The sequence below is a fragment of the Euwallacea fornicatus genome, chromosome 35 (genome assembly GCF_040115645.1).
Source record: "Euwallacea fornicatus isolate EFF26 chromosome 35, ASM4011564v1, whole genome shotgun sequence".
Classification (NCBI taxonomy): domain Eukaryota; kingdom Metazoa; phylum Arthropoda; class Insecta; order Coleoptera; family Curculionidae; genus Euwallacea; species Euwallacea fornicatus.
In genome coordinates this window covers 895309-919806 of record NC_089575.1, presented here as the reverse complement: position 1 = coordinate 919806, position 24498 = coordinate 895309, and the positions used below count along the sequence as shown (strand labels likewise).

General features: G+C 37.6%; 1 protein-coding gene across 1 annotated transcript; it reads left to right on the top strand.

Annotated features, from left to right (window-relative positions):
• The first annotated feature begins 139 nt into the window (after positions 1–139).
• Positions 140–23848, top strand: LOC136348737 (G-protein coupled receptor Mth2-like). The gene is made up of 7 exons (XM_066299857.1): positions 140–1098; positions 7883–8326; positions 8389–8467; positions 16845–17032; positions 22102–22267; positions 22327–22469; positions 22528–23848. The coding sequence occupies exons 1-7, from the start codon at positions 399–401 to the stop codon at positions 22713–22715; spliced, it is 1908 nt and encodes a 635-aa protein (XP_066155954.1). The 5' UTR covers positions 140–398; the 3' UTR covers positions 22716–23848.
• The last annotated feature ends 650 nt before the right edge of the window (positions 23849–24498 follow it).

Here is a 24498-nt window from a genome sequence, read left to right as displayed (position 1 = left end):
GTACATATATCACTTTAATTAGAAATAATTGTTTATTAAGCAAAGTGAACCTAACTACCTCCTTTTCATCATCGAGAAGAAGCAAGAGTGGTTTTCCATGATAACTTCTAATTAATATAAAGCAATTAAGAGGAAATGAGTCGCAACCGACCGTCAGTATAGGCGTTTAACCCATCAACGAGGGGCGATTTGTAAACGCACCCTCTTGTAATTCCGGTAATTGTAAAGATGCCACACCCCTACCAGCTACAAAAATTAGTGTTCTGTTTTGTAGTGAGAGAGAGGATGAGGAAGCAGCTTCACTTCAGTCAGTCGTCCTTAGTCCGGCTTTAGATAAGTCGCGTTGGATCACGGCTTCAATACACACGTTCAGCTTAGTTCAACCTTGAATTGGCACAATGTTAACACCAGTGGTTTTGTTCTTGATACCGTATTTAATCTCGCCGTCGCATCAGATGAATTTCACTGCAAAGTGCTGCAAAAGCACCCACGAAGTGCAGGTGAGCAAATCAGTTTTGAGGTGCTCGGCCACGACAAACACGCGTCTTCAAATCAACGCTAAAGAAGAGGATTTCCTACAAACAGCCAGTGAGGGAGAGTGCGTGGATTTCGAAAAGGACCAATTGTTCCTGTTCAAATTCAAAAACTCCACTTTAGAGACAAAAACTGCCCAACCCAATAAATTTGTCCCTAAATGCTGCCCTTTGAAGCACCTCTATAACAGGGAAACTCGATCTTGTATCAAAGCAGCAGAGAATTACACTGAAAGCGTCTTAGAAAATAACCAATTTGTGAAAGTGGGCCTTCCTCAATGTCGCGTAATTGTAGACGAAATTTTCCTAAATTCCAATGAAATGAGGGAGTGGACCAGCAAAGTGGTGAAGGGGGGAAGTTATTGCTACGACCAGGATGTAAATCGGCAGTTTGTTGTGAGGGAATGCAGAGAGGGATTAAACGTTTGTGAGGAGAAGAGATGCTTCAAAAAGTGCTGTCCGGACGGACAGAGCTATGTAGAAGGGGCGCATTGTAAAGATACGTATGTTCAAGGAATTCAATTGAAAGGGCAGAGGTATTCACCTTATATTGTGGATATTGACGGTAAGATTTATGGGGATGCAAGTAGGCGGTATTGTACGAATTCAGCACGATACAAGCACAGTACCTAAACAAATATTTGCGTGCTTACGCAACAGCTGGTTAAATCTAGATATATACCAAAAATTTGAGTATAGGTCCGCAAATATTGAGAATAAGGGCATATGAGGGATTGGCATCATAAAATATAATATGCAGGTAATTGTTATTCTTATCAGTGGAGGAATACCGGTAATGGGTGCGAGGAGGTGTACAATAAGTAGTTTGCGTTTTAAACATGCATTAGGTACGTTTAAAACTTCATCCAATGCTTATTAACGCCCAAAACTATTGCGAGATCATTAACTTATTATTGAAATTATATTGTTTCTTAACGGTTTGTAGATTATAGCCAGAGAGACGTTCATTTAAAATATCAATTATATGAAAATATTTTGTTCCAAATCGTTCATTCAGAGGTTCTTGCGGTGTAAATTTGTGGTAGGGCGCGCACAAAGACATCACGCTTTTAGCTGGGAAACCCATCGATGTATACTAGTTATGTATTACATAGGCATGCACGATATGCAAAACGCCCATAAAATATACGTACATATGTACAACGAAAGGTTAAGTTCATTTATTATTTAGTTTTTATGCATGTTTAGAAACATCATTAAAATTCATTTAATTAATTGATGCGATCAAAATAGATAACAATTCGATTTATCTCCAAAGGAACGCTTTTTGTTCAATTGAAACTGCACACATAGTTCACTAATTTAATATATCACCCATTGCACCACGGTAGAGGGTTGCTGCCAAAGTGTTGGAATAGCAACGGCAAAAGTCAAAGGAAACGAGAATTCAAGGACTACGGGGTGTCCCAGAATGAGGGGGTCAGCGCTTAACCGCACATTCCTTGGTCAAAAATATATCGATTCATGGTGATATGCTCAGACACGAAATTGTCTCCTTCTGGAGATAAAAGCTCTTAAAGTCTCACTTTTTTTAAGTTTTACAGATACGTCGAAAACGACTAGATGGATTGCTACGAAATTCGGTGCATAACCTTTCTGCTTCTCGAGGCTCATTAGGGTAAAACCACCAGGAGCAGTGGTCAATTGCTACAAGGTCGAATGTTAAATACACCAGAACTTTTTTATTCGTTCATGCAGAATGTTGGTTTTTTTTTTTAAAGAAATTCCCGGTCAGTTGCGCAACTTTTTCATCTCTTATTGAATTTTGATTTGTCGCCTCCACTAGACGAAAAAAAAACTAAAATTGTTGATAATGTCAGTCAATACGTGCCCTTGAGAAGGAAATAAAACCATACATTTCAATAAACAATTAATTTAATAACGTGACCACCCCGTTCTCGAATACAGAGATTCGCGCGCCGAAGAAAATTAAATTTTCATCTTCCCAACATCGTTGGATCATTGCGCGTTCCATCAGCTGCTCGCAAAATTCCATTTCTTAGGTCTTCATTGTGAATAGGAACAGCACATACGCGAGATTTTAGCTGACCCCGAATGGAAAAGTCGCAGGGAGCTAGATCTGGCTATCTAGGTGGCCATTGAGGAGGGACATCATTTCCTCTGCCCACTCAACGTTCTGGGAATTGCTCGTGGAGATAATGTCTAACGTTTAATCCGAAACGAGCAGGAGCCCCATCCTGCTGTAACCACATTTCGCCTCGAACTTCTAGGGATATTTCTTCAAACAACTCCAACTAATCGTTTTGGAGGTAATTAATGGCATTATACACCAAACTCCGTTTTCGACTTATCTGCAAAACTTAAAAAAAAAGTGAGAGCTTGTATCTCCAGAAGGGGGCAATTTCGCATGTAAGCACATCACCATGAATCGACATTTTTTTGACCGAGGAATATGTGGTTAAGCGTCGACCCCCCGCGTTCTGGAACGCCCTGTATTAAAAAAATTCCTAGCTGTCTTCATGGCCAAGTTATTTACTCTGAAAGTAAGAAGTTGAGAAAAGCATTTTTGCTGTAAACAATTATCATGGTGATAATATAAGTTGTGTGGTTTCAATTACTAATTCTCGTGCCCATTTTAAGATATAAATAGATATTTGATGTGTTAACGTTATACAAGGGAAGTCAAAAATTTCTAATTAAAAGAGTAATTAATTTCGTTAATAAGTCAACGAAATCGATATTTTTTCTGCAGCTCGATTTTTTCTAAAAAATGGTATATATTGCGTTCATCGATGTCTTGTGCAGTGTTTGGGAAAATCGCATTTTATTACTAACATGCATCATGTACGCCAACAACTTGGCCCCAAATAAAGTAGCTGCTTATTACAAAAAAAAAAAAAAATGATATGCATTAGAGCTAAAGTCGTCAGGAATGTCTGATATGAGCACCTCTGACTGAAACACAGCAGCTTAGACGGCATTACCTCCTGCAAGTTCGAACATTGGATGCATATCTTCACACTCCTCGTTGTTAGACTCCAACAAATTATTAACATAACTCATGTTGATGACATTGAATGTTGAACTTTAGCTCTACTACATACCGAGTTTCATAATAAACTGTTATTGTCTTTGATTTCGAAATGTTGGCATGTATGGTGCATGTTGATAATTAAATGCGATTTCCTCAAAAATAGTACAAGATATCGATTGAAGCGAGGTATACCTTTTTTTTGCAAAAAAAAACGTTGAAAAAGTTAAGTTACTAAAAAAATGAACGAGTCTAAATTAGAAATTTTCCCCTGTATAAGGAGGACACGTGAGGCATGCGCACACATACGAAACTAAGCACGGCTATGAGCTGTTTAAACCGCCCAACTTTCAATGTCCCCAGGACAATTGTTTAAATATTGCAGCAACAATACTTTTTTTAGCTTCTTACTTTGAGAGTGAACAACCTGGCAGTGAAGACCGCAAGGAATTTTTTACACGAAGTACTAGCTGCCTTCTCTATAACCGCTGAATTTTTGACATGATCGTTCTGGTCACCCTATATACAGTGCGTAACATTTGGCCTGGAGTATCGAAATACCTTGCACACTAGGCTTCCTATAAACGAACGTTCAGTATTAAGCTTTAATTACTTTGAGGGCGAAGTGCAGTGGTGCCAAAGTTGATTCCCCTCCACGCCCCGCGCGGGCGGGGTGGAGGTTAACTTTTTAGTTTAAAGCGGCAACCTCCGTTTTTTTTTTTTTATTCAGGTAATACAGCTAAAAATAACAACAATAAGTTCGAAAAAATTTGTTGATTCGTTCTAGGAAACACCGATCAACGAAATTCAACTTCTCTTTCGCTTGTGATTTACCAAGAGGTTCGATGATATCCGTTTCGGAATGAATGAAAACGTGAATAGCTTTCATTTAAATTAAATGGTCAAGACGTCGTCCCTGAACTGCAATGCGCTTATTTATCCGTGTGTTAAAGAACTCTTTGCATCCACGAGGTGTGTCTTTTGGAATGTTTATCGCAATCGTCCATGATTCACAGAACGATATCCTCACATGCCAATAGTATTTCGTTATAAACCTGATCTGTCTGAACTCCATTCAGACTTTTGGGAAACTTCCTAATTTCTTTAGGCTGAAAGGCGTATCATAAAATCGGGTGAGTTCTCGACTTGATTCAAGGACCCGGGCTGTATGATTTGTTGCCCACACTGAAGAAACCCAGAATCTTCCAAATACTCGACTCCGATGGGTTATAAGTGAGGGTGGTTGCGACCAATTAAAATAAGTGACCAGATGTCAGCAACCAAGGGTCCGCAAGGGCAAGGACCATTAAGCCAGAAAACTTGGGTTATCTTTGCGTTACGCCCGACTTTAGGACGAGGAATTCCAAGCCCCGACTGAGGGTGGAACGGAAAAAACAGATTTTTTGGGAAGAAAAAGGAGAGACCGAGCAGTTCCCCAAGACCAACCAACCGTGGCAGTTCGCAAGATAACCCACTCAAAAACCTTCATACTTTTCGAATTCACCGCAACTTGTGAAAGCGAAAATTTGATGCTGCAACCTCCAGAAGTGAGGTACTCACAAAACGGTGATCATAATAGCACCGATTACGCAACTAAATTAATTTAAGACTTCAGTCGTAAATAAATCGATTAAAGGTTACTTCTCAAGTCTGTTGACTTCAGTTCCTATCGGTTTGACAAAAACCGACAGTGGTCCTGCGAATACCCCCAGGAACCAGCCGCGGAAGCAGAACCCACTAATTGGCATCAATGTCCCAAAGATTTTCATAATCTATTGTGACATGATCTTCGAGATGTCCCGACAAAAAGAAATCTGGCGACGTAAGACCTAGCAGACCAGTTCACCGGACCGAATCCATCGACCGTCAAAATGGTCCCGACTGTCTCGTGCCACTAGAGAATACTGAGCTGGACATGCGTCATGTTGAAACCGCAAGTTCTGACGTACCTCTAAGCTGAGTAATGTGGGCAGTTCATTTTTCGAAATATTCTGATACGTTTCACCATTGAAGTTGCCTTCAATTCTGTAGTGGTCGATAAGTTTGCTGCCAAAATCGCACCTTGGCAGTTCCAGGACGCTGGTGCTCACTGTGTCGGAGCTAATGCGGATTACCAACGGTCCAGCAATCCATGTTATGCTTATTAACCATGCCGTGATTCGTAAACGATAACGAGAAGAATGCACGAGGGGAAAAATTGAGATTTTGTCCTTTCTGTCGAGATGAACACTCACGAAAGTCTAAAAGATTTTTAAAATCTTCCTCATGCAGCCCTCGGTGTGAAGAGATGTGATAGAGATGAAACTCCTGTATGCTCCACGCACTCATGCGAAAAATTCCTGATAATCCTGATACTTTTCTTATCCTCACTTGGGGATTAAAAGCTATAGCACCTAGGGCTGGAATTTGATTGTTTTCTTCACACAGTGTAGCGGGGCGAGTTCTTTTCTTGTGATTTACACTCTCTCCATTAATAAATTTTTTAATCGTACGAGAAAAAGCAGTCTGGGCTCGTGGCCCTTCAAGAAAACGCTGAGCGTGGAGGTTCTCTCAATGCCCACCAGCTTCTCCACACTCCAAGACAGTTTCAATTTCCTCTTCTACGGTCAAACACCCCGTCGTAAAGCAGCACTAACAAGAGAATGTTTAAAAGTCGATGGTTTGTTTATTTGCTTTATTGTTTATTTGTTTTATTGTTTATTTGTTTTATTGTTTATTTGTTTCATTGTTTATTTGCTTTATTGTTTATTTGCTTTATTGTTTATTTGCTTTATTGTTTATTTGTTACATTTTGTTATCGCAGAATTTTTTTGCTCGATTTTCTTTTTCTAAGTGGAGGTTGCCTTCGAGTTATGAATTTAATTTCGTTAATTGCGGTGCTTTCTTCCATGAATAAAACAAATTTTTCAAACTCATTTTTCTTATCTTTAGCCGCATCATTCGAACCTGTTAAAAGGGAGTTGCCATTTGAAATAAAAAAGTTAACTCTCCTCTCACCCACCGGGGGTGAAGGGAAATCGACATTAGCGTTATTATATTGCCCCTTCGGAGGGATCGTAGCGTGATAATAAACATTCCGTTATAGGACGCCTAGTGATAGAAAAATGTCGTTATTCCAGGTTAAATTTCACACATTCCATTACGCAGAGTTGAGAAAAAGTTGAATTTAGCATGCCAAAATGCTTTTCCAAGATTTAGCAAATGTCCTCTACAAGGCGTTTCTTGATGGATGGGGAAAATGAAATGCGTGAATCGTGAGCTCATTCTGAGACAAAGCCCTCATATAAAGACGCGTGCTAAATTGCTTCCATTTTGATTTACAGGCTTTGGAGTTCCATTTCTTTCCGATTTACATAAATTTCTCAGTCATTCGTAAAGCTAATTGGCGTAAGCAGAGTTGGTGTTAACAACAATTTTAACATTGCAAACAAGCTGAAATGGCAATTACTTAAAACGCTCTACGGGGCGTTGCTTTTTTCGTGGTCGCTCTCGTTATTTTGCATCCCAACTTTTTTTTTATGACGTTTTTAGATTTTATACATAACTTCACGGTGTCTTATTAACTTCTTCGGCTTTTCAGTTTTTTTTTTTTTTTTTTTAATTAAGAACGATAATTGAGAGACATTTGCAAAAATATCCAACCACGTTCGCCCCGATGAGCTTGAGGATATCTTACAACGATACGTTAGTGAAAGGTGTAATTTTGAAAAAAATTATCGTCAAGCTACTGGAAATAATCAGTAATTTTTCATAGGGTCCGGCAGTCCACGAGAAGAAAGGTAGAACCGTGCATCTTGGCAGGAGAGCATTTTCAGCGTTTGGTTTGCTGATAATCCAAATTAGTAATTTTCCTCATTGCAAATATCTCTTAAATCGTTGTTCCTAATGGAAAACTGAAAAAAGTTGATGAAAGACATAAGGCATGGAACTAAGTTAACGAATAAAATCTAAAAATGGCTGATGTAAAGTATTGAGAGCGCCTGCGAAAAAATTAACGCCCTGTAGAGTATTTTAAACAATTGTTATTTCAGTTTTTTCGTAATGCTAAAATAATTGTTACTACCAACTCTGTGTTAATTATCTTTGCAAATAACAGAGAAATGAATGGGCAAAAATTAACCTTCACACTCAGCAAATCAAGAAGGATGCATTTATGACGCGCTACTATATGATATTTTTGTATTGGAGTAAGCTCATGATTCACCGATTTCATTTTTTACCATCTGTTATAAGAAACACCCTGTACATGAAGCTTGATACTTCACGGCAGACAACGTCGGCTTGCAAGCGATCTTGCTTCCCTAACCGAAATCGAAAAATTGTTTCTTTCTTTCAGACGACTTTGAGGTCTTATACGGGGTGGGTTGCCCCAACGTTTCCATACGACTGAACAATACGATTCAATACACGATCCAGAAAAATGGATCTTACACCTTCTATCACAATTTTACCTCAAAGTTCGAAGAACACCACTATTCCAAATTCAATTCCTATTGTCTGGAATACGCCACGAAGAACAACAAATCGTACGGCTACCATTTATTCGTGTGCTTCGAGTCATCACCATTGGAATCGAAATTTGCCCTCACTTTGTGGTCAAAGATTGTCTCTTGCATTTGCCTATTGATGACCATAATCGTATACTTCGTCCTGGGAGAGCACAAGAGCACCTTCGGGAAGATTTTGATTAACTATTGTGTCGCCATGATTTGTTTGATGACCACGCTGACGGTGGCCCATTTGGACCGAAAAAATACGCAGTTGGAATGTAAAATTAGAGGTAAAAATATTTTCGAGAGATCCAACGCATGAATAGACAATTTGATTAAATCGGATTTTCAGGTTACCTTTTGATCTTCTTTAACATCAGCGCCTTCGCTTGGGTCAACGTGATGTCCCTGGATATTTGGTGGACTTTTGGGTAAGTGAGAGAAATCCGGATCAGTTCCTACGTGACTTGTGTAATTTTTCCGCCATCGTCAATGAGATTTGCCACGACTTTGTTGGTCACTATCAGGTTGTCCGGAAATAAATGCACAAGTGACCTGCCGCCTGTAACGTGGCGTAGGAGTGAATTTTCCGCAACGTCGGTCTGCGAGACCGGTGGGTGTTAATAATAATAAAAACAGAATTTGCCGAATTTTATCTCTTAGAATCGAGTCGACGATCTTTTAATGATGTTCAGAGAGGTTGACGGAGGTCGCATAGTTTTTTTGGCTTTTGAAAATTCAAAAACAAATAAATTTTTTTAATATTTTGTTCAATAGCGGAGAAACGTGATGATATTCGTACGAAAAAAAATTAATAATTTCGGTATATAAGGAAAGTGAACTTCATTTTAATCATTAAATTCGTAAAATTCCAATCAGCTAATTTAACACTCTTACGGTTCAGTAGAATTATTTTGCTCTTCATCTCGGTGGTCATCTTCACAATAGCAATTTTCACAGATTTCTCTATGGTGTTCTGGACAAAGGAATTGAGAGCATTTAAGAACTTTTTCTTTCGATTTTTTTTGTACAACATATTTTGCAGCGTCTGTAAGTTTGTTCTTGGTGTCCAATGTTATGGCCGAGTTTATGTATGTTCTCACATTTTAGAAACCTTTTTCTTATACCTAATTTCGCCCTTAGGGCCTGGTGGTGAGGCACTTTGCCCATAGAGCGAGTTGTAATGTTTCCCTTATATCCAAGGTTTTGCTCCTAGCCATTCAAGATGCTTTCGCCGTTTTGAGCGATCTTTTTCTACAAAATAAAGTTTTCTGTGCGATACCCCATTTAACTCCTTCCTCATCAACATACGCGATATTTTACTCAGAATCGGTATTTTCAGATTGTTCTTCTGCCTCATTTTCCGATAGATTTTCGTTCGCAGTTCAAAATATCATCAGCCAGTCTCTGGAACCTTCTTCGATTTCATGAGACGTGCTTGACAACTTACCGTAAATATACATAAAAATACATAAATATACATAAATATGCATTAATATACATAAATATGCATTAATATACATAAATATACATTAATATACATAAATATACATTAATATACATAAAAATACATAAATATACATAAATATACATTAATATACATAAATATGCATTAATATACATAAATATACATTAATATACATAAATATGCATTAATATACATAAAAATACATAAATATACATAAATATGCATTAATATACATAAATATACATTAATATACATAAATATACATTAATATACATAAATATGCATTAATATACATAAAAATACATTAATATACATAAATATACATAAATACAAACGTTTTAGAACATATCGTTAATTTGAACTAGACCGACGCAAAACTTTTTTTTTTGTATGGGGAAGGAAAACCTTCATAGGTACCACTGCCTGATGTTCTGTCAGCAGTGGTTACGTGGGATTCGCCCCAAAATGGGGCGCCTACCCACTAAAAACCTCCCCTCTTCACCCTGGACCCCCCCGGAATCGCCGTTAGGCATTACTTAGGGGGGGTGATCCTTACTCCCTCCACTAGCCTTCTCCCTTCTCTATTCTCCTGGCCCTCGCCAGGGCCCTTCTGAAGGTCTTGCATCTTCCTGTTCTCGTGCTATGTCCTTTCACATTACACAAGCGGCATTTCGCCTAACCCCTACGCTCCTACCTCCTACCTCTCTCCTCCCCACACACAAAACAGCACCTGCTTTTATCTTTTCTCGTACAGTCTCTGGCCAGATGATCCATTCCCCAGCATCTATAACACCTATCCACTTCCACTCTCCTCTCCATCCTGCATCGCACGTAACCCACCCTAAGATATGGATCCTTCATCAATTGCTCCGCCTTCTCTTCTTCTATCACAAGCGTTACCGCCTGCGTGTCTCCTCTATTATCCCTCGAGTCCCCCAGCGAGTATTCTGTCTCTCTCAATCTTTCCACCTTTTCCATTAATGCCCCTTTCAACTCAACGCGAGGTGACCGATGCAAAACTGTAACATCGGTCCCTAACACCGAAATTTCGATTTACCAAAAAACTGTATAACAGAAATGAGTCCTTTTCCCATGGATGCTATTCATTGACTGATCTGCCAGAAACTCCTAGATAGACAGGACGATATGCGCATGCGCGTTCATTTATACCTCTTGGAATACTCAATTGGTTCGGTCTGCGCGACCAAACGATACGGATTGAGGGTCAGAAGCTTCAGCTACAAAAATAAAGAGTTCAGTTTAATTAGTGGAACTCTGCCTTCAGAATAAAAATTTCTATTTTTAGGATTTAAGAGTTCGTTTTTTAGCGGCTGGTCACTACATGTTTCTCTATCATGAACTTATCCAAATGCCGAAAAATACATTATATATACTATAAATAGTTCATCGGCCAGAGGTCTGGAGAGTGCGGTGGCCGAGGAAGGGTCTAATATTCGAGTTCCTGCAATTTTTGTAAAGTGAGACTTGCAACATGAGGTCGAGCGTTGTTACGCAACAGAATCGATTCACCAAAGCAACTTTGAGAACAGCAAATTTGCGATGCATTTTATCAATTTCAGAACATTTACAGCTCGGCTGTAATGGTTTCGTCAAGGTTACCAAGAGCTGTAGTGCATTCTTCCTATCGATGTCCACCATTGCCTTTTTTTGATGCCGGTTTCAGGGAAGGTTGAGGCCTCCTTTATCCACCCCTGTCCAGATCGTCTGTTATTGCTGTAGGGTATGCACTTTTCGCCCCAAGTTACAGTTTGGCTGAAAAAAGGTTCGTTATTTTGGCAAGAAATGAGACTAGAATACACTCCTCACAGAAGATTTTACTGTCCTCACTCGCTAGGGCGCCATTTTTTTCAAGTTTTTTGACCTCACCGATCGTCGCGAATTGGTCAGCAACGGTCGACTTACTGACAGTTTTTCTGCAAGATTTCCTTCCACGTCTTCCTTTCTCTTCAAGGCTAAAATCTTCTTTTCTGAATTTTCTTAAACCTTTCCCCCTCTACACTGGAACCTCGCCAAACGCTATTGATGTTGCGGGCTGTTTGTGCAGCCCTTCGATCGAGTTTAAAATCATGTAAGGAAATGACCCGAAAATCTCAATTTAATATATTGAACAAAACTGAATTATTGGGAGTTAACAAACAGCAACAAAGGTAAACAAATACTATCTTTACAAGGAGGATCGATTAATGGTGGAATCTGTAGAAGTTAGTGAACAATAAACCCCATTACTACACAATGATTGAAAGGATTAAAACGAAGAAGAGCTGAAATCCCTCATTTATTTCCGGACAACCCTATACCGACTGATTCAAGGAGGGGTCTCGCTCTTGTAACGTCTTCGTTTTTAAACTTAGAAGGTTGAAATTTGGGGGGAAGCTATGTGAGAACAGAGCCAATCGGTTGACATTAATGACGTTTCTCTAACACTTCCGGTTTAACCGGAAATAAGTTCAGGTTAGTTTAGGTTAGTTCCCCTGAAGTAACGCCTGTCGGCGGTTCCGGGGGGGAACAACGGTGAAGAGAGGTGGGTTTTTAGTGGGTAGGCGCCTCCCTTCAGGGGGTGAATCCCACATAACCCGGCCGCCAGTCCATCAGACCGGGTACCTTTAAAAGGTTTTCCCCCTCTACAAAAAAAAAAAGGTTAATTCAGGTTAGATTTTTAAGTGTAATACAATATCCTCTAAATTTTGACTCTTTTGGAATTTAGAGGTAATTTTAAGTCTAAAAATATGTCGTTTAAAAAAATATTTTTTTGTGAAAAACTTTATATGCTGCTAGTATTTGGAGAATGTCATCAACGGCTTTCCGGGGCTGCGCGACTCCATGCGCAAAGGTTTCCACTTAGAAACCATTCGGGCCGCCACCGTTTTAAGGAATTCGTGAATAAAATGAAAGCGGGAAATGCTAATGGAGAAGGAAACTTTATTACCAGGAAGACAAAGAAACCGATGTTTTACTTATGGTGGGAGTTAATCCAAGTACACCAATTCGTGAGATTAGCTATTCGTCAGTAGGTCCAGTTTTGAAAAAACTTCCGTGCTCTTGTGGTCATCAGCAAGTAACTAATTGAGAGGTCCAAAATTCAACCACCTTGGTATTCTCAGCAAGCAAAAGCATTTTCTTCGCAACGTCGTAAAATTGATTTGGGGTAATATCATTTGTGGCCCCACGAACTTTTTCCTCTAATTCTTCCCGATTGCTAGAAGAACTGGCGCAAACCTGCGCTTTAACTGTACAAAAAATTAGGAGGATTTAGGTCGTCAAATTATTCGTTTAAATTGGTTTAAATGATTAATATTTAATTACCTAGGTGGCCACCAGTTTGACACATTGGACCAATCCATTGGTTTTCGCAATTTTCCATTAAAGAATTTCTTACCATAAAAAATTATGTGGTGGAACACCATTATTCTGAAGGTAAGTACTAAATCGTTCTGGCAGGGACAAATTGTCCAAAAATACCAATATGTCTCCATTTAAAAAATTTTAGTGTCGCTCCCCTGTTAGCTGCCCATCGCAAATTATAGGACTTACGGACCAGCATAGGAGTTCTGTAACTAATTAGCTTTTAATATTTTTAGTAAAACTGAACAACAATTTTCCGTCCTAATAATCCCAGCCAAGAGTTAAAGCCAAATCGTTCCTGATGACTACTTCCCATCATCAAATGTAAATTATTTCGAGATCAATATCACGTTCATTCCGGTTAAAGAGTTCGAAATGAGTAAATCTGCTCTCATCAGAAAATAACATTACGGAACGGCGTTCTCCAAATGCTCACAGCGCATCAATTTTTTCACTTTTATTATAATTTTGCATTTTTTAATAACATAATTCACGTACGTTTTCACGAACCTGCACAATTTCTACAAGTAGAAGTATTTTGTTCCTTTTCCCTATCATTTAGAAGGCGATCATGACGTACTTTAGGGCCAACCCATTTTTTTCCAAATTTGAATGATTTTAATGAATTAACGGTTCATTTCTAAGTGAGCATGCGTTCGGCATCAAAAAATTCATAAAAAAGTAGCCTTTCAGAAAATCGCAACGAGCCACCGTGTTGCTATTCGAAAGACGAAAAGTAAATGGGCAAAACTGTTTTTGGTCATTTAAATTGCTTATAAAAGAAAAAGCGCTTAATGAAATGACAAATTAGTATTTTTCTCCGTAACTTTGACCTCAAATTACGCCTACTTCGTACGCCTCAGTGGCGTACGGCGATATGAAAAAACCACAAAAAAATATGTATATTTTTTAAATCATATTTTTTTGGACAAAAATGGGCTCTATATTCCAAAAAGGAACGATTTATTCTGCTTTAAATTTACAAATCGAAAGTTGAGGTCATTTCCGGTTAGACCGGAAGTGCTAGATAAATGCCATTAATGTTGTTGGAAGTAAGTTATAGAAAATAAAACTGCTTTTTGCTTCATGTTGTATATTCTGTCGCAAAACACTCGGAAAGCAACCCGAGGCAAGATTAATTCCATGTTCACTTTATCCAAAAGTAACCCTTATCACCTAATAAAAAGGCGCCCTAAAGCCATCAGTGCCATACTTAAGTTTCGCACATGGTATATGTTATCTTTGTGAAACGTATATACAGGGTGTTTCCTAAGTACGGTGCATAACTTCGGGAGCGCATTCTACAGCTGAAATAAAGGTAATTTTGTTGTATAAACTGTATCCCAAAAATGCTTCGTTGCGGAAATACAGGGTGTGAAAATTTCTTTAAAAAGTTACAATTTTTTAAATATATCCGAAAATACTCAAGAAAATTTAATGACATTTTAATAAAACAGGCAAGTACACAACAAAAAAATTCACATCTTCATGCAAGTATTTCTTCTCTTAAGAATAAGAAAAAAGTATGAAAAAATTTAGCTAAAATGATTTTTATTTATTTACTCAAAAACGGTGCGTCCTACGAAAAAAAGTCAAGAGATCTTTTTTTCTTCCAAATCGAACACATAATTAAAAGGAACAAAATATTGTAAAAGAACAGTGGCGTATCACACTTTTCCTTTAAAATATCCAGCAATTGTCCTGCCCGCGCGCCACTGGTTACACAACAGCCACTGTTTTTAGCGTAAAACGCGCACCGTTGCTAACTCTCAAACCCTGCAAAAAATGTCATTAAAATGTCTCAAGTAGTTTTGGAAATATTTAAAAAATTTTAACTTTTTGAAGAAATTTTCACACCCTGTATTTCCGCAACGAAGCATTTTTGGGATACAGTTTATATTTCAAAATTACCTTCATTTTAGGTGTAGAATACGTTCCCGAAGTTGTGTACTGTACTGAGGAAACGTCCTGTATAATAAATCTGGAGATTTATTTGAATTGTGCCATTCACTGGGTTAGTGTCGGCTTTTAGGGTTTAGGTGTCCATAGTCAACAAATGTCAATCAATCAGCCCTATTCTCACACAGCTTCCCTCCAAATTTGAACTTTCTAAGTTTAAAATCAAAAAAGTCATTAAGGCGAGCCATTTTCTTGAATCACCCGGTATATGTGCTATTTTTTACACTCAATTTGACTCGAAGCAAAGTATGATTTCTACTTGAAATCAATTTTTAATAGAACTTTAATGCCGCATCAACTGTGCATTTCACTGCCAATATACACACTCCATTTACGATCAGTTGATCCGATTTAGACTTTATTAACGGCATTTACGATCTTTTATATTTACCGGATCGATCACTTTTTCAGTGTTTAGATAATGTGTCCGCTTTTTTATTTTCTAAGCAAATTTCATTGATTTTTGCGAGGGCCATAAATCGAAACGCTACAAACTTATTATTATGCACTTTTAAGCCGGCTTCGTGCCAGAGAAGTCTTCAATGCACTTGAACGATCATTACTTTCGCGATGAGTCACGGGGATAGGCCCGCGAGTACCCGCCCCAACGCTTACGGTGTAACGCAGAATTTTCGAAAATACTACATTTGGTCTCAATATGGTTTCCTTTGGGAAGCACACGCTCTTCCCAGCGATTTTTTTATACTTTGTTTATAGTAAGAAGCTTTGAACGTTTCAAAACAAACATCGACCTCGGACTGCAACTCCTCATCATTGGCAAGTCTCTTTTCAAGTCTGGAAATAGAAAATAGTCTGAGAGGACTAAATCTGGCAAACGCGGTGGGCGAGGAAAACGATCGAAACCGAGTTGATTGATTTCGGCCGTTGCGATACGGGGGAGTGGATGAATGCGTTGTCTTGATGAAGCACCATTTCTTCCGCCAAATTTGGTCGCTTTCTTTCTAATTTCTTCGCTCAAACGCCTCAATAAATTTGCATAGTATTCTCCGTTTATTGTCTTCAGTCGGGGGGATAGGGAGCGAAAATGTGCATCCCAAAACTCTGCCACCCATTATTTTGCAGTTGTCAATGAAGGACCGGATTCCCTCAGAGTAGACCGTTTTGATGTGGGCCGGACCAGGAGCTTTCGAATTAAGGCATCGAATCGCGTGTCAATGAGCAATTTCCTCCATGTCGATGAAACCTCCAAGAGCGTTCACTAAAACCGGCTCCAAAACCAACCCAAACCAACGTGGCACCGCCAATCTTTATATATAAGCTTTTTAAGGTGGAGTCTTGGTAATATGGGAAAATTTTTGACAAAAATACCGCCATCTACACGCCAGGTTGAGTACTTCTGGGACGTAAAACATATATTAGGGAGATAATAGCCACTTATTTGGGTTAGTTCAGGTTAGCTTTAGTATTTTTAGCCAATCCGGAATGAACTTTTTTGCAGTAGCTGATCGGTCTGGTCTCAATGTGCAAAATCGAGAGTTCACAGTTTAATGCATATTGAATGACCGATTGGCCGCGGGCTTATTTCCTCAAGAGTCAATTTCGATAGGTGACGACGACAAACCCTCTGTTTGAACTTTGATGAGGGCCCCTTAACGCATATCACATTATTTTTATCTGTTTGCTTACACTGTCGATAAAATCCATTACGCTGAGACCAACAATGTTTCAATCACGGTCTCTCAATAAAAATTATTTTTAATGCAATCGCGTTAATCATTTACTCAATTTCGCGGCATGTGTTTTCGCATATAACGGTAACATAATGAAAACGAGGCAAAAATAGGTGTTACACAAACAAATATTTCCAGTATTACCTTTTGTAAACAAATACATTGATTTTTTCGCGAGCCTCAGCTTTCCTCTGATCTTCATTGAAATATGCAATTTACATTAAAAATTTGATAGATTGTTTCAAATGATTTATGAAAATTGATCGACGTTCATGAATAAAGCGTGAGCTGTGGGTCTGACTAGGACGTTTTAATGTATCGTTTCAGAACGCCTAAAAGGACGATTGGCAGCGCTCAGAAGAAGAAAGACTTAAAGAAGTTCTTTCTCTATTTCATCTACGGATGGGGGTTGCCACTCTTCCATTCTCTGCTAATTCTCATTTTCGACACGGTCAAAGTCCTTCCCGAGTCCATTCAGCCTCACGTTGGAATTTTCAAATGCTTTTTGGAAAACCGTAAGTACGACATGCAGTTCGTTAATGTTATGTCTATTGTTAAACTGTAAAGATACAGAGAACGTTTTTAACGTTCGATGACGCACTATTGCATTAACCGCTTGCTATACATTATTTGCTTTTGTAAAGGTTAAAAATCTTTTAAATCGTATAACACTAAACACTCAATTCTTTAATCCGGTAACAATTAACACTTAACGATATGAACCGTTTTAACATTGTTTGTGCAAGTACTATATGGCGGATTATAGTTTATACAGCTACATAATACGCCTAATGTACTGCAGTAAGTCGGTAATAATAACATTTAACTAAAAATGTGATTCTAGTTACAGATTGTAGATCAGGACGAAATTGAAACGGTTTATCTCATACCTACTTAAAAAGCCACTTTTGGTTTTATTAGAAGACGATGCATTTATTATACGGGGCGCTTTTTTGTCAAGGCAGGTCCTGTATAGTGCCCTCCACGTATTCAACAAAAAGACCCTTTATTCCACCTTTCTTGTGACTGTGTAAGTGATTATGAAACACGTTTTCTTAGCGACGCTGAATGCAGATTTGCCAGTGAACTCTCGAAATCGAAATGCGCGCCACCTGGCGCACCGATTTAATTATTCGCTAAGGAGTTACGTCTCCGCCATCTAGCGGAACGCGTTTCGCACTAAATCTTCCCTACATGGATTTTAAAGCGTTTTAAGCGGTTTTAAGTCTTTTCAATGCGATTTTCGCAAAGTACAAATGCAACAACGATACTTCCTTTGGCTACTGCTCCCGATCGGGATAAATCCGATTCAAGGCATCGACGTGGTCGAACGTACTTTAACCTTCGCGGCGCACGTCCTGTGTAAAGAAACGAAAAACAGAGGTTCCATTCATGAATTTCAAAGAAAATCGCGAAAAAATAATTCACCTATTTTAACAATCCCTGAGTTTAACCCGTCCAAAAATATATATGTAAAATAAATAAGCTTTCACGAGCTGACATAGACGAAGCTGAGTATTCAGGCGCAGCACTAGACAGTGCAACATATCAGTTATTACGGTTCAATGATAAAAGCGGAGACACCGTTTCTATTAGAAAGATTTGTAAAATTTGAGTTAACATAAATTGTTATTCTTTCCTGACCGTGTTGATCTGCAAACTTTGTATATTTAAACTCAAAATATTCAGGTTCTCCATTATTCCTGATTATAACAATTATAAAACCGGTTGTAATAGGTGATAGCATAAAGCAAACTTGGCTTTGACGAAAGCACGATGTGCATCGAAACTCCAATAAGTTTTATAGAAAAATATTTTTAAGAAGACCTGTTCTTGCACTTTTAAGTGTTAGATTCCATTGGAATGTTGGATCGTTTACAATTAAACATTCCATTTTCCAATCCATTTTGAATTAAATAACATTCCGAATTGTATAACACTTCATCACGATTTTCTGTCCGTAAACTTTGAAAAAAAAATCAAATTATTGCTCGCAAGTTCTCTAATTTTAAAGACTTTCGAACGATCTTTCATTAAATTATCCAATTTGCATTAGAGTTAGAAAATTTAACGAGATCATCAACATTTATAAATAGAAAAGCATTCTTTGTACACATATCCGCGCAATATGAACAAGGATCCTTTTTAAAAACAATAAAATTCCATGTTTTTTAATGAATCAGTAATTGTGTTATTTCGTGTGGGAATAACACAGGAAAAATGACTAGAACGAACGAACCTTAATATAGCTAATTCGCGTTTTCACCATCCTCAGTTTAGATGTAGCCATTTCTTTTGATGGAATGCTATCGGGTTCCTCTCCCTTATTGTTCCGTGTTCAACTAAAAGGGGGGAGATTAACACTCCTGATAAAGAGGTCGGCGATTACAGCCAGGTGTAGTAAAGCATTAGTTATGTGCACATAGGTTATACCCAGACTTTTGGGTGAGAATCCCTGAATTCCTGAAGATTTGCGTGTCTGACATGAGACTTCTTCAGATACCTCTTCTTCCCCTATGTCCTGGATGGGTCAGTCTTCTCGTTATCCATTCTGAAGTAATTGGTGTGTCAATCCTGTTGCGAGGAACGGCATCGCCTGGGCGACTCTCCTGATTTGGATTCATTTGGAATCTCGCGGCCGCTTGGAACGTCTCCACAGTGTGTTCATCGATGATATCTGTTACTGATTTGCGATTTCAATTTACGTTAAATTAATCACTACTGACCTATCAAGATGCATCTAGAACAGACCCCAATGCCCGTCTTCCACTGCCGAAAGCTTCCTTTTGCCTATTTATCTTCCCTGCGGTTAGGTGACCATCTTAATGCGCATGTTCTAGTTCTTCACGCTCTGGAGTTCTTTTTTATCATGGGTATCCACTTCTGATTACGTCACTGCATGGTTCTATTGCATTTCCCGGTTGATCTTCAACCCCGATTCTCCTCCTCCATATGAAGAAAATTGCTTGAGTTTGTGAGGTGTGAAGGTCGACTTTTCGTTTGGAGCCCCCTTTTGCTCTAATTTTCTTCTAGAGGTAACTGGCGCGCATTTTTCCCTTCAACGATCTTGCCAATGTCTCCGTGTCATCTGCAGGCAGTACCAGTTGCGTGTGTCCTGTGCTGAGTGAGCATGACACGTAGATGTTTTACTAGAAGTTTTTAAAGATATTTGAACGACTCTTCCATTTGCATCTTTCTCTTTATTTACTTACAAAGTCGAGGTTTGGAGATATTAGAGAAATTCATTTTTGGAATTATAAAGCATCACATTTTTTTTTCATATGCAGACACTACTACATGTTTGATATCGATAAAATACACATTCAAGTTTATGCGAAAACCGATAGAATCACAACTAAATGTTCTATTAAATTTTTAGTGTAACTTACACGAAAGCAAACAGCGAATTTGGTAAAGTTCGGAAAAATGGCGATATCTGGAAATGCGTAACACTTTGTATAATAGTATATATGGTCAAATACGTTCACAATCATCTTGCCCACCACCCTCTTTCGGATGTGCATCGGTAAACCAAACACCCTGTATAGGTGAAAGAATTATAGCTACTCTGGGACCTACACACTTTCCTGCACAATGTCCTGACATTGCGTCTTTGGATTTTTTTTGTGGAGTACTGTAAAAGATGCGATGTGTCAGGAAAAGTACCCAACGATGAAGAACTTAAACAGAAAACACGTCAAGTACTGCGCAATTTAGACGGTCGTAAAATGTTTAGAGCTTTTTATAGGGTAAAGAAACGTGCCTTAAAATGTATACAACAAGAAGGGAGCATTTTCAACACTCGCTTTGAACATCTTCATCTTCTTTTAAACTAATTTGCTTGATTGCCGCTTGTACAATTAGAAATATAAACACTTCAATACCTTAATAAATTTTAATTAAAAAAAAAAATTACTCAAGTTTTTAATATAAAATTAAACTGGTTTCAATTTCATTTGTAAATATACACAGTGTTCCATTTTGAAAAAGTGTTTTTGAAATTAACATTAAAACGCGATGTTCAATTATTTTTCTGCTATCACCGTCGCAACCGGCCTAAGAAAATACGAATTTTCGCAATTTAAACAGGTATTGTATCCTTACTAACAACAAACTTGACAATGGTGTGCACTTACTTTGGTACACCCGTGAAAAGCAGCCGTGAAAGAACAACACCGTAAAGTTGTACTTGAAAATCGGACCACAAAAAGTTCCATTCGGTTCCATCAAGGTGTTACAGTTTTGCCTATCCCAATGTAAATTCATTGTTTTGCGCATGCGTGAATGCTACTTTTAGTACAAATCTATTTTTCTAGTTAAATCACATTTACAATAATTCGATCTTCCACAAAGTGCATGCATAGCAGCATAGTTCCAGGAGGCTAAAGGGGTTGGTTTCTTCACTTAAGTATTAGACAGCTTTATTAACTTTACTCACTTTTTAACCATGCATGCTTAATCCGGGTTTATAGATTTAACGTGAGCGTGAGCTTATCGAAAGCATGCAAAAGCGTAAAATGTCTGGTATATATCGCGTTTCATAATAGTATGTCAAACATACTGGAGGTGAGCATGTGAATGATTTTAAGAAAAAGATTTATACGAACATGGGTCCGTTTTCGGTTCCTGTTATGGAATGTAGGATGGAAAACACTATTTTAAGTTTTTCCACGATAAATTCGTACCGACATTAAATACTTTTATTAAAACTGAGGAACGTAAAATATATGTGAAAACACCTCTTTTAAAGAGAAAATAACCTTTTTAATTTGACCAGTGGCGTCCCCATGGATGTCACCTGGGACATTTTGGACAAAAATAATTTTCTGAATGCTCCACATTTCTATGAAAGGAGATCTCTTGAATATTTAAATTGAAAATAATGTTAAAGGAACGTAATTTACCTAATTTAGTCTTCTAAAGTTCTTATTATGAATGAACATTCTCTAGTGACAACACACACTGCCGGTAGTTAAATCAGCGTGTACTGTTAGAAATGCTCTTAATATTAGTTAGAAAATAATATTTTTAGTTTTAACTTTTTTCCATGGAAACGTTAACGCAATAAAAAAACATTCAAGAGATCTTTTTTCACAGAAATATGAAACATTCTGAAAATTGTTTTTGCTTTATAGGAAAAACCAGTGCCGTATTACATTTTACGTTTAAAATGTTCAGGGACGCATCAATGGGGACCACTGGTGAAATTAAAAATATTTTCTTCCCTTTACAGATGCGACTACGCCTGTTTCGCAGTTCCCTATTTCCACAAAATACTTAATAGTGAAACGGAACTGTTAAGAATTTTTTTTTATTTATCACACTGTATTTCAAGCAGAAAGCGAAAACGGACCCATGATCATACAAACTTTTTTTTTTTTAACCATCCACAGCTTCACCCCCTGAATTTTTGGACGTATTATTATGTAACATTCTGTGTATGATATATTTGAACTGATTTAACTTTTCTGCACTAAGCGAATCTTGCGTTACCTCAATCTATATACCCGACTTTGAACCTACTAGAATTGTCATAGCAAATCTCCAACTGTTATGTAGTCGCCTAATCTATTTCCTATTTCAGGTAATTACTCTCGCACCATCTTTTTCTTAATTCCTCAGCTGACATTCCAGATGATCAACATTGGTCTGTTTATAAAGACTATAGTTTATTGCATAAAAGTCAAGAATGAAATCCGGAAAATGAATGATTCGGTCCGAACTGGGAAGTACAACGCTGACAAAGGACGGTAATAAAAATCATATTTATTCGCCATTCCAAATTAACATGGAAATAATCACTTGTTAGCCTGGTGCTAGTGGTTAAACTAGCGGTCATTATGGGCATCGTTTGGACCTGCGAGGTGGCAACAGCCTTTTTCGATAACATGAAGGAAATGGAATTTACAAGAAAACTTGAAATTGTGATGGACACCATCACTTGCCTTCAAGGTGCTTTTATCACTGCGAAAAATCTTTAGAATTTACTACCAAAATGTTTTTGCTGCAGGGGTGTTCATCTTCCTGATATTTATATGCAAAAAGAGAACGACGACTGGCCTCAAAAATAAATTAGGCTTCGGAGGGAAGAGAAATGTTGGCGGCTCCATGTCGGTCACTCAGACCAGCCAGGTCAATGGGCACTATCCAATGACAAAAACACTTACCTCGTTGAGCATGACTGAATGCAAATCTTAAAACCCTTATCTTTAATAACAGTGCCATGTAAATCACTGATGAGCAGGTGTATTCGACAAATTAACTATTTAAATACCTAATGTACTATGACTGAAGGCGGGACTTTTCAGAGAAAACTACTTACGATAATTAATTATTATTAAACAGTCAAATGTAATGTGTGTAATTTTTTCCGCTTCATTATCATCAGTAAACTTCGTGACTAGTTTCTTTTCAATTTTAGTCTGTGATTGAGATGTTAAAAATTACAGATCGTAAGGATAGTCATTTATGTAGTAATTATATACAAGACGTCCCAAAAAATGCATATACAATTTTGCACATAGTTCTGTTAGTTAATTTTTATATGCATGTTGTATGTATTTTCATAGAGTTATAATACGAGTGTCCATTTAAAAGCTCCTAGGACTCTTACGAATTTATTTGTAATTTCATAAAAAATAAATTATGAGAATGTGTATGAATCCAATAAAGGCGAATTTTAAAAATAGGGGCAACCCTGCAGGGTATCCCAAAAGGAGGGGACGTCTTAAATGTTATTTTTTTAATGAGATTAGCTGTATTTTTGCACTCTTTTGAACCTTTGTTAACTCGTATACTTTTTTGCCCTGGAACGCAGTGACTTGAAGCCATGATGTTTTAAAATTAATTTTAGACATTTGCAGTTAGCTTAAGCTAGATACGGATAATTTTAGGATGGATGCTCATGGAAGATAACCTTAGCAGACACGAATACTAATTTAGAACAAAATACATACAGAGTGTTCACGATAACAACATAAATTTTCATCTCCAACTTCAATTTTGTTAATTTTTTTCAAATAGAATGGTATATTTTTTATAAGGTAAACCAAAAGCAAATTCGATATTCTTCATTTTGGTATGAAATAATGTCATATTTATCTTAAATGTTAATAGAATTATTAATTATTAATCGTTTCACAAAAACTTGCATTCATGACTAAAAACCCTGAATGTTTAGTTTGCGTTTCCATAGTTTCAGCGTTTTAACAGCTCATTCATGGTTTTCTGCTCCTTCAGAATATGTTCATTGCAAAATTAGCCATCAGAATTAAGTATATTTAACAAGTCTAATTATGTAATTAGTTCATGTGATAAAATGTTTTTATTAACATCTCGGGTTTACGCACAACAATTTCCTAATAGAGGACATTGTTGTGTATTTCCTAATAGAGGACATCTATTATGTAAAGAGCCTGGAAAGTCTAAAGGAGCGTTTTGAACAGGCTGGAAATCTCAATTATGAAAAGAAAAGTCGAAAAAAAGGTTCTTAGGACAAGAAATTTAACTGGACATTACTCCATCAATGGTAGGAAATCGAATTTCGGCACGAGAGAAATTAGTCACGTGGTCAATGAGGTGTCGAAACTTAAACAAACAACATGGAAACCATGACAACGCATGCGATACACACAGGCTCATAGCCATGAATTCAGGTTTTCCTTAAACAATGAATAATTCCATTAATATTTAAGGTAAATATCACATTATTTTATTCAAAAATTAGTAAAATTGAATTCTCTTCTCCCTAGGTTGCAAAAATACACCATCTTATTTGAATAAGTCGAGAAAAATCAAGTTAAAAGGTGAAATTTTAAGTTATTATTGTGAACACCCTGTACGTATTTTAGGCTAGGCGAGTATTGGTGCCTACTAAAGTGATTTTACATGAGAATCCATCCGAAACGTATCAACATCTAACTTATGCTAAACTGCGATATAAATTTTTTTCATGGGGCCATGCAAATGTCTAAATTTTTTT

Coding starts and splice junctions, on each gene's coding strand:
- LOC136348737 (XM_066299857.1), top strand. CDS start 399: ATGTTAACACCAGTGGTTTTGTTCTTGATACCGTATTTAATCTCGCCG. Junction 17,033..22,101: donor CAAATGCTTTTTGGAAAACC/GTAAGTACGACA, acceptor TTCCTATTTCAG/GTAATTACTCTCGCACCATC. Junction 22,470..22,527: donor CACCATCACTTGCCTTCAAG/GTGCTTTTATCA, acceptor TTTTTGCTGCAG/GGGTGTTCATCTTCCTGATA.